General features: G+C 48.6%; 2 protein-coding genes across 3 annotated transcripts in view; one reads left to right on the top strand and one right to left on the bottom strand.

The window, feature by feature from the left end:
• Window positions 1–4,394: 4,394 nt before the first annotated feature.
• Window positions 4,395–6,468, bottom strand: waw (Translation factor waclaw). The gene has a single exon (XM_089561776.1). It carries the CDS (start codon window positions 6,402–6,404, stop codon window positions 4,434–4,436), a length of 1,971 nt encoding a protein of 656 aa, XP_089417902.1. The 5' UTR covers window positions 6,405–6,468; the 3' UTR covers window positions 4,395–4,433.
• A 474-nt stretch (window positions 6,469–6,942) lies between these two features.
• Window positions 6,943–11,101, top strand: part of Sec10 (Exocyst complex component Sec10) — a 40,817-nt gene continuing 36,658 nt past the window's right edge. The window contains exon 1 of one of the 2 annotated variants that reach the window (XM_089561775.1): window positions 6,943–7,149. In XM_089561775.1, the coding sequence (XP_089417901.1) occupies window positions 7,120–7,149 (30 nt within the window). In that variant the 5' untranslated portion in view covers window positions 6,943–7,119. The remainder of the gene's footprint in view (window positions 7,150–11,101) is intronic. The other variant, XM_089561773.1, reaches the window with a different exon arrangement.

Genomic DNA, 11,101 nt, shown 5'->3' with positions numbered 1-11,101 from the left:
AAATGGATGAACTCTTCCTTTGCAATCCGGGTTCGCTTGTTTTTTTTGTATTGTTTGTTAGGTCTCAGTGTGCTACTACCATTTAGAAAACAAGTCCGCCTCACAGAATAGAGGCGACGATGTTCGTCACCAGGTCACAGCGGAAATCTGCCGTGTGTGGTTAAAGTAAAGGGCCGGGCACGACAGGGGCGGAAGCGTCGTACACTGGAGTTGTATCAAATTTCCCCCTTCTTATGTGCTATGCGGCTGCTAGAAACAGAGCCCGGTTGAGAAGGGACAACAACAGGTCGATGACAGCGGAAGAACAAGGAGCTGTTACGGAAATGAACTCTACTCGAAAAAACTGCGCGAAGAGAGAGAGAATAAGCTGTATTAATGTAATTATGACTTAGGCATTGTCAGGACAAAATCTCCAAACAAAAAAAAAATATTAATCGCGAAGAGGCGCACTACCGCCATTTTTGGCAAAATGGAATAATGAAAGTGCTTAAAAATTTCACAGTGGATCTGTGAGTGGCCATTCACTTTCTGAAATCTCTGGCTCTTTTTTTTTATTTGTCCAGCTTGGCGCATATATGTGCGCTAAGTTTGACAAAATTTGTTAAGGGATCGCTATCTCCGAAATAAAAATTATAGTATAATGTAACTTAATAAAGAGCAGTGGTCGGTAACACTAGATACTTTTAGAACAGGGTCACCTTATATGGACCATTGTCCGCGGCGTCCTGTATTACTCCACTGATCAATCACAATAATAAACGAAACCACCTTTTGGTGAATGATTGCATGAAACAAGCCAAAGGCATTAAAATCCTTAAACTTAATTCTTTTTTTTAGGTTATCTATTTGTTTAGCTAACAAAAAAAAACAGCGGACTGCTTTTTGTCTCGGAGGAATTCCGTGTGGCAGTCGCACCACATTTAAGTTGTATCTTACTGTGCAGTTGAGGGCCAAAATTTTCTCAATGTCCCGCGGAAATTTAGCTGTTGATAAACACAAATTTCACCTATAATTTGCCGGTAGCCAAAAACTCAAGACAGCAAAACCTTCAGGTGGCGATTAAAAATTTATATTTTGTGTTTAATATCCATAGGTACAAAAAAACGTATGTTGCATGATACCGAAGGATCGCATATGTTGGCAAGATTTTCTCCACCAACGGCAAAAAAGAGAAGCAACTGAGAATATACAAACATTGTGAGACAGACATGTGGTCACTTGTGCCCCCCCCCCCCCCCCCCCCCCCCCCCAAAGTGCACGAGCGCCTGGATCCGGCCTGGCTAGATTAAATATTCGCGCTAGGATGATAGGCGAGCTGTCAGTATTCCGGCTTTTTATACCTTTGGTGAACACCGTTTCAGTGTCCTCCTAAGACGAGTAGCGTAGATGCAGTGTATTGAACATATTGTCACGCGTGGTTCAGTACGGTTGGCACGGTTGGCGCGGTTTGGTACGTCCAAAATAGGCGACTGCAGCGTACGTTGGTACCAGCCCAAAAAGCGGAGCACTCGCTTGCCCCGACACTTCGGCTTCTTCCTTTTCGCAAGGCGAGCTCGCGCGCATTCCGTGCTGTCGTGTTTCCACGAGAACGATGGCGACGAATGGCGGTGTCATTACTCCCCGGCAAAGAGAAGCATCGTCCCGATGCTGGGAGTGAGTCCCGATGCTGGGACCAACGGCGCTGGCGTGTCGGTCGAAGCACTTCTTCCATCTCCGAATGCCATCCGCCATATCGGCACCATCGGTCGCAGCACAAGCTAGCGGTGCGGTCTTGCTCTGTCAGCTCGGATATCACGCCGCTTTCGACTTTCCCGGCGGAATGGAGAATATACTCTTCCGCCGGCATGGCGAACCTACGAACATCCCGCGGAGCACTCTCTTCGGGAAAAAATCCGTCGTGGAATACTGCGCACCTCGTCAACGCGGAACTACGTCGCTGCGTCTTTTGAGGAAAGGAAAGTGCGCAGTATCTCCGTGAGCTCCTTAGCCGCAGCCAAGTTGGAATGGGGATTCAAATTTCGCGCCACTTCTGCCCGACCACTCCCACTTTTTGTCTGTTTTTGAGCTCTAATTAATTAACTAATGATCCGATCGGCACCAAATTTTTTGCCCCGCATCTTCACATGATCCCCCTTCGATTACAACCACTCTTTAAACGATACCTCTTTATAGTTCCCCGCAACTGCAGCCGACACGGTTTGCGGGCACAAGCCCGCCGACATAGCCTTTTTTGAAACTTGTTCGCGCAACGTATCGCGCATGTATGCAGGTCCTAGAGGAAACCTTCGATCGAGGCTTTGGAGGCCCGCCGCTCACTGGGAGTTCCCTGGTTTTCTGGGGCTGGGATTTAGGGCCTCACCTCAATATGGCGAGGGCTCTTCGCCACTGGGGGTACGACATGCGTCTCTTTTTACAGTCTTTCTTCTCGCATCTCTATTTCACCTCTCCTACTGTATGCATGTGGCAGCGAAAGTGGTTTAGCTCGAGGCAGTGGACAGGTCCGTGTACTTTCCCTTTCGTTCTTCCTTTAATAGCCACACACTCACCGGGTTCAAACTTGGCTGTGGCGGCCAAGCTCCGGTGCAGGCGAAATGCTAAAACCGCTCACGCAGAGTACGTTACGCGTAACGTACGTTGTGCACCCTAAATGGCTTATAACAAGACTATTGCAGCTTTATCTGAACAATGCACTGCATCAACTCTAGATGCTCTTCTTGCAGCTATGCCGCACACTCGCGCAATAAGCGGTCGTAAGGAAATGCCATGGGGCAATTCATACACACCAATGTCCAATGCACCATTGCAAAGAAAACACGCAAGCAAAAATTTGAAGTCTATAGTCCTTTAAGCCACGTTAAGATGGCTTGGTTTATAGGGGTTTAACGTCCCAAAGCAACTCAGGCTATAAGGAATGCCGTAGTGAGGCCAAGTTAGGAATAGTAAAGGCTACAGCACATGCAAGTTTATATATTTAAGTTGCAGGGTGAAACATTAGCTTTTGTGTAATCCTGAGCACCCACTTTGTCTGTGTCCATGGACAGCAACAGACTGATTGTACCTTTCACAGGAAAAAAAAATGTGGCTGAAGACAAAATAAAACTCATTGCCTCCAACTTCGTTTATGTTCTTCCTTAGTCTACATTGGTGCATGAATACTGCTTGCACATATACTAGCTTTAGCTTGAGTACTGCTACGAGGTACAATATTTTAAAAGAATGAGAAATGGGGCTGATTGACTACACTAGTCACTTATTTTATGTGCAGTACATTTAATGGGAACAGAATGACTAGGACGAAAAGATACAAGAACACACAAAGCACAAACTAACAATCGTTTATTCTGCAGAAAATTATCTTTCATACACGAACTGCAAATGAAGTTTCACACATATGCACAGCAGGAAAATGGCGTAAAAAAACTGCAGTATGTCACAATGATATGCGATTTGTTGAATGCACGCTCTATGGAATACAGTTTCATAACACGGCAGAAAACAACTGCAAATATAAATATGTTAATATGAAACAAGAAAATAATTGTGCTGAATTTTATAATTTATTCTATTTTTCGGCACGACACTACATTGGAGGTGGAGGGGCGCTACCATGAACTTCAGCCTTCCCCGCCAATTAAGAGGCCTCTGCATGCCTGTGATGCCATCAGAGAACAGAGCGAAATCAGGGCTAGATTTTCACCTGCAGAGAATGAAGCGACTTTCTCTCTTCCTGCTAAATTAAGCTGCTCTCTCATTATCCGCCAGCTTGTGACAAATGCTAAACTAAGCATTCATTACATCTTACAGCATAGACAGCGTTCAAGCCAATACAGTTCCCAGCACAAGGCAACATGCGACTATAATGAAGTCACACCACCATCTGCAGTGTATTTTCAACCTTATGCAAGCACAACAGCACAAAAAAAAAAATGAAAAACAAACTGCCCCCCCCCCACCCCCCCTAAATAGCTTTTTAATACCAAGAGCTTCTGCAGAGAATGGCTGGGACATCTCATGTGTAAGCATACCAGTTTCCCTGAAATATCCTTTAATATAAAACTAACAGCTGTAAACTATTAACTAAATAACAGAAGATTCCTCAGAAGTATAGGCAAGTACTTATCAAACATGCCCACACAGTTCTTCAACAAATTATGGCATCATGACCGCTGCCGCCCTTAAGAGGGATGTCCTGATAGCAGTACCTACTGAGGTATTCGGATGCATCATCATCCGAATACCTTGATGTATCATCATCATCAGCCTGACTACGCCCACTGCAGGACAAAGGCCTCACCCATATTTCTGCAGTTAACACTGTCCTGTGCCTATAATTTTTCTTTCCACAGCTCACTGTGTTGTCCTGCCATGCAACTTGAACACGTTACCTGCACACAAACACACCAAGACTTCACTTTTACGCTTTCAACACAGGATCACGTCCGCTTTAGAACATTGATGAACGCATCACGAGGAACCTGAATGTTTCCAATCATTCTAAGTTTTTTCTGTTTCTCAGAATGCCTCTTCAAGAGTTTCATCTTGCGAGTTATATCACCACCGTAACACTTTGCGAGGACATTTTTCTTGAGAGCCTTGATGTCTTCACGAGCCAGCACTTTGCCTCCAACAGCAGCTTGAAGGGACACAGCATAAATCTGCTGCGGAATGCTCTCCTGCAACCGGAGAAGCATAGAACGACCAAACTGCCGGGCACGGGTTGCATGCACAATCGTCGTTAGCTCTTCAACAACATTTCCATTGATTAGGATATTCAGCTTCACTAGGTCAGTGAGCTCATAGCCAACTTCTTCGTAGTCAAAGCTGGCATAACCTGATGTAATGGATTTGAGCTGATCGTAAAAGTCAACAATAACCTCACTCAGAGGAAACTTGTATTGGAGAAGTATTGTGCTGTTGTCTATGTTCTGTGTATTCTTTGCAGCACCCCTGCTGTCAGCACAGAGGCTCATCACTCTGCTGAGGTAAGTGTCTGGAGTGATAACAGTCGCCATGACCATTGGCTCATAGTACTCCTTGATGATCGCAGGGTCAGGCATGTCAAGCGGATTGTTTATGGTGACCATTTCACCTCCATAATGCTTGATGTTCTTGGCCCCATGAATTTTAATACGGTAGCTCACACTGGGAGCAGTCACAACAACTTGTGCATCAAACTCCTGGTCAAGCCGCTGGCAGAAAACATCCATGTGAAGGAGTCCCAGAAATCCCAGACGCCATCCCTGGCCCAGCGCAGGGCTGGACTCGAGAGAGGCTTGCACACTGGGATCAGTTAACAGAAGACGGTCAACTGCACTTTTCAGGTCATTGATTTTCGATTGGTCTTCAGGGTAGACGCCGGCAAATACCATAGGCTTCGACTCTTGGAACTTTGGCAGGGGCTTAATATGATCACACTTGTGTGAAAGCGTGTCACCTGAATGAGCTTCCTTGGGGGATCGCATGTTTGCCACAACGTAACCAGTTTGACCAGCACACAGCAAGGCAGTCGGGGTTTCAAGAGGCTTCATGAAACCCAAATCCCGCACGGTATACACTGCTCCTGTCGTGTGAGATACGATTTCATCCCCAGGACGCAGCGTGCCATCGATAGCTATAACTAATGCAATGACACCACGGTATCGATCATACCAAGAGTCCAATAGCATACCGCGAAACGGTGCGTCAACGTTTCCACCGGGTGGAGGTATCCTTTCTACAACAGCATTCACCACTTCTTCAATGCCAGTGCCTTCCTTGGCAGATATTTTGAGCACGTCTTTCTTGTCAATACCAAATAGGTTCTCCATCTGCCCCATCACACCTTCGACATTAGCGTTTTTGAGGTCTATCTTGTTCAAAACCGGTATGATAGAAAGATCAGAACAAAAGGCGATGTTAAAATTGGCTACCGTCTGGGCCTGAATTCCTTGGTTGGCGTCGACCAGGAGAATGACACCTTGGCAAACTGAGACTGATCGCAAAACCTCGTAGCTGAAATCGACATGTCCGGGCGTATCGATCAGGTTGAGTAGGTAAGGCTCGGGATGACCGGGTTTCTTGTATATCATCGACACTGTCTGCGCCTTGACTGTGATGCCTCGCTCCCGTTCGACCGGAAGTCTGTCCAGCACCTGCTTGTTTTCCTTAGAAGCCTTGATCGTCCCTGTGAACTCCAGAAGCCGGTCAGAAAGCGTGCTCTTTCCATGGTCAACATGGGCTACGATACAGAAGTTCCGCACGACCTTCTGAGGAAACTGGCTTGGGTCGACGTCGTATGTGCGTTCCTTGCCAGTTTTCGGGGCTGAAGTCGTGGAACAAAGCCTCTGCAGCCGACGAGGCCACCAAATCCTGTTATGTACACATTCGTTCCAAACTGCCCCGCGCAGGTTACAACACCAATGCATGGCATAAAACGAAGCACCCGCAAAACTCGCGAGCTCGCGACACCCGCGCACGTGAAATGCACTGGACAAATGAACTAAGAGTCTTCAGGGAGTCCGCGGCCAGCGGTCTCGGCAAGCGAAACGCCCAGTGTTCAGGAATTTTTATAGTTCGTATTAGGAACCAAATATCTACTGTTTTACATTTTTTTACAGTTATAAGCTGTTATTTAATTGTCAGGAATAGCGCAGTTAGTTTACATCTCAAGCTGGAATTCAAGAAGTTTAACAGTTTAACTGGATTAACCATTTAACGGCTCTGTTTTTACTCGTGAAGCAAATTTACCCCTTGATTGAGAACCGTATAGCGAGCACCATAGAGTTTCTTACTATTACCTAGAGGAAAAGCTGGCGGCGTTGCACATCAGCTATTAACTCTATGCCAAGGACTTGACCACTAGACCACAACTGGCGCTGGTTACTACATAGTGACCCGCAGAGCCCACAGCGTGCATCTAGTCACCATAGCGTGCATAAGCTTCTTTCCTTCTTGACTATAGTATTCTAGTTCACTATATTCTTGACTATATTCTTGACCTAAACTCCGTGCTGCTCGTGCCCGGCTTTCCGTTGCTTTCCGTGGATGCCGAGGGGTGTGTCGTACTGTGGTTTCTGCGTGACATCAGCTTGATTTGCGGCGCTATTTCCGGATGTCAAAGGCAGCAGCACGTGAGGCAGCATGTCGCACTTCTTGCCCGAGCTTGAACAGGTGAACAGGACTTCGTGGCACGCCTTTTTGTTTGTTGCGGTAGCAGACGCAATAAATGCTCCGGTCGCTGTCATTTTTATTCTGACCACATATGCATTCTTATCTTAATCTCATTGAAATCATTAAAGCAGTATGTGAGTTGAAATTATACTTCTAGGTCGGCACGTCGCAATAATTTATTGCGGATTTGACTCTAGCTCCATTGTTTTCATTTGAGGCCAACTGTTCCGGTGGTTTCGTGTTGCCTGGATCAGCCGGTCGGAGCGGCGAATAATAATTAAAAAAAAAAAACTGCGCTTTCAAACGTAGAATCTAACTAGAACGTTTCGATCGACGCTATGGCGTCTTGTGTTGTTACTGAGAACTTGATCAGGCGACAATATATTAGGCGACCGTTCCTGAGTGCATTCAAGAATTTCTCGCCTGCCGTCAGGCGGGCTTGCGGGAGTGCTGTCGTAGGAGCTGCACTCATTTCTTCACCTGGAGATGGTTGGAAGTCCGTTTCAAAGGCTTTCCTGTCGCCTCTGCCGCCACACACGCAACAAACAAACGGACAGCACGATCATCATAGCGCTCATAGATGTTGGGCAAAGCTTTCCTTCATTACTATATTTTTTAATATTAGATAACCGGCACTATTGCCGCCATCCATTTAGTTTTATAGTTACTAATTATCTAGAATCTCCAGGGCGGCCACACAGTCTAGTGCCGTGACGCTACTCATAGGGTGGTAATTGCCCATGCTCCAAAATTCTACTACGCTGTAGCTTTCTCCTTTTAGTCATGAGCCACCAGCAGCCTGGTTTGTGCAAGCCAAAGGAGTGGTGGCACCATGACTTGGACATTGCTTTAACTTCTGAAATTGTGCCTGCAGATTGAGCTGTACTACCAACACAACCTCCCACCACCTAACAACCGAGTCCCTAAAAGCATTTCAGTGTTCCCATTTGTCCACAAAAGAGTGGATCAGGCTAATTGGTGCTTCAATGCCATTTCGGAAGTGTCGTGTTCGTCGACCAAGCGACGCCAGGCCGCTCTAGCAACCCTTGCCTCCTCCGCGCATACTCGCCGCCCGCTTCCCCGAAACAAGCGCGGGCCGGCCGCTCCAACAAAAGCTAGCACCCACAAAAGCTAGCAGGCGTCTTCTTCCCCGACGGCATCTGGTCCCCACGGCCCCGTCGACTGACGCATTCCCAATTCCCTTACCGTGACCGTCTGCATTCCTACAGCAGCGAAAGTGCATTCTTGTACACTCGCCCTCTCTCTCTCTCTCCCTCTAAAGAAATAAACCGCAGTCTCCACCCAGCAACAGCCTTGAGAGGTTCCTCGCACGCGGGGCTCCCACGCTCCGCACAAACGCCGACATTAACACTGGCGACGAGAAGTGGGATGTAGAGCGTACGCAGTTCGAGGTGTCGCCAATGGCTACTGGAGGACTGCACGGTGTCATCGAGCTTTTCGTGGATTGTGGATTCAGTGCCTCACATTCTACCTCGTGGCAAACGATGTCTCCGACGAAGAAAAGAAGCACGCGCTTCTCCTGACGCTATGCGGACCGACACCTTCGAGACTGCTCGCGTGCTGGTCACACCGAAGACTCCCGGAGAAGTCAGCTATGGATGCCTATAGTCACACTTCTCCTGAAGCACGTCGATGGCAGACCATCCGAGCTGTACAGCCGGTACGCTTGACCATCCGAGCTGTACAGCCGTGACGTTTCCAGCGACGTGACCAACTGCCAGAAGTCGATCAGCAGCTACGTCGCAGCCTCAAAAGTTTGACAGCCGACTGCAACCCGGGAGTGCTGACGACAACGCCTGCAACATCGACGACGCCGGCAGAAAGCAAGTCGATCAGCAGCTACGTCGCAGCCTCAAAAGTTTGACAGCCGACTGCAACCCTGGAGTGCTGACGACAACGCCTGCAACATGGACGACGCCGGCGGAAAGCAAGTCGATCAGCAGCTACGTCGCAGCCTCAAAAGTTTGACAGCCGACTGCAACCCTGGAGTGCTGACGACAACGCCTGCAACATCGACGACGCCGGCGGAAAGCAAGTCGATCAGCAGCTACGTCGCAGCCTCAAAAGTTTGACAGCCGACTGCAACCCTGGAGTGCTGACGACAACGCCTGCAACATCGACGACGCCGGCTGAAAGCAAACCGATCAGCAGCTACGTCGCGGCCTCAGAGGTTTGACAGCCGACTGCAACCCTGGAGTGCTGACGACAACGTCTGCAACATCGACGCAGCCGACAGAAAGCCACTCGATCAGCAGCTACGTCACAGCCTCAGAAGTTTGACAGCCGACTGCAACTCTGGAGTGCTGACGACAACGTCTGCAACATCGACGCCACCAGAAGCGTGCTTTGGACCTGGCCCTGCCATCAAAAAGTGCGTCAAGGCAGCAGCGAGGACTCAAGGGAGTGACGAGCTCCGCAGAAGTCCACGAGACTTCTCAACACAGAAACGGAACGGTTCATAGGCACCTTGGTCACATTAAACCAGGTGCAGCAGCCTACCCGACGGAAGATCCGCCGCCACACGATCGGACGAACGGACCAGCAGCAAGTGAACAATACACTGTGCCAGCTACGTGCGTGATCACGCTGCCAGCGGAAACTTCGCCTGTGCTCAACCTGTCTACAGCGCCCCCCTCCGTACATGGAGAACCGGCGGCCAGTCTGGACGACCGTGCGACACAACCTTGCGGAGACCAACCCAACGGGTCCACGCAACAGCAAGTGCTAAGACCCCAGCGTGAAAGGCGCCCGCCCGACCGATACGGTGACCACAACTAAGGAGGAAGGGATGTCGTGTTCGTCGACCAAGCGACGCCAGGCCGCTCCAGCAACCCTTGCCTCCTCCGCGCATACTCGCCGTCCGCTTCCCCGAAACAAGCGCGGGCCGGCCGCTCCAACAAAAGCTAGCACCCACAAAAGCTAGCAGGCGTCTTCTTCCCCGACGGCATCTGGTCCCCACGGCCCCGTCGACTGACGCATTCCCAATTCCCTTACCGTGACCGTCTGCATTCCTACAGCAGCGAAAGTGCATTCTTGTACACTCGCCCTCTCTCTCTCTCTCCCTCTAAAGAAATAAACCGCAGTCTCCACCCAGCAACAGCCTTGAGAGGTTCCTCGCACGCGGGGCTCCCACGCTCCGCACAAACGCCGACATTAACAGGAAGCGCTAAAATGGGACACGGACACAGTGAGACAGACTTCGATGAGCGCTTCTTTCATGTCTGCCTCCCTGTGTATGTGTCCAGTTTTAGCACTTCTGAAGTGATGTTCATATTGTCAGTAGCATGTAGCAGTACACGACCGTCCATTAGTTCAAGCCATCCAATGCATGTGGCATCGCCACCAAAGCTGCAAAAGTCATTTCATCGCTGATGCCTGACCTAAATAAATGAATATAAATATTGCCGCAACTGGGATTCAAATCAGCGACGGCATGAACAGACGAGCTTTGCTGGCACGAGAGCGCTATGCTGTCACTGCAGCTGATCATGCTTCCTGTTAAACTGCAATGCACTCTCGCGCTGTGCATTGCACATCTTCATCAACTTCCATCTGTGGCACGAACAGATGAGATCAGCTTAAACTCGATCAGAGCTTAACCTGAGCCTAATATCATTGCCAGACGTGCCGACGATCCAGCAAAGCAAGACCATGAGCCTACCAAGCTAAACACATGCTTTCGCACGTCTACTCGGTTTGAATATTTTAGAATCTTACCAGTTTTTTTGTCTGATATTTGTATCATCCTGGTCTTGACATTTCACTCACTTCCATAAAGTGAAATCCTTCATTTGCTAATCCCAGTGTCACTGATAGTGTCGTGACACTGTTTCTCAGAGTGTCAGTGTCATTAACTGACAGGAAAGTGTAATGACCTACCTAACCTAAAAGAACAGTGCTAGGAACAAGATGAAGGGCGAAGGGAGTTGCA

Source organism: Amblyomma mixtum, chromosome 9 (assembly GCF_055824585.1).
Source record: "Amblyomma mixtum isolate Tamu chromosome 9, ASM5582458v1, whole genome shotgun sequence".
NCBI classification, from domain to species: Eukaryota; Metazoa; Arthropoda; class Arachnida; order Ixodida; family Ixodidae; genus Amblyomma; species Amblyomma mixtum.
This window is presented reverse-complemented; position numbering and strand designations above follow the sequence as displayed.

Bases quoted from the DNA above. Each gene is read 5' to 3' on its own strand.
- waw (XM_089561776.1), bottom strand. From the start codon at position 6,404: ATGCATTGGTGTTGTAACCTGCGCGGGGCAGTTTGGAACGAATGTGTA.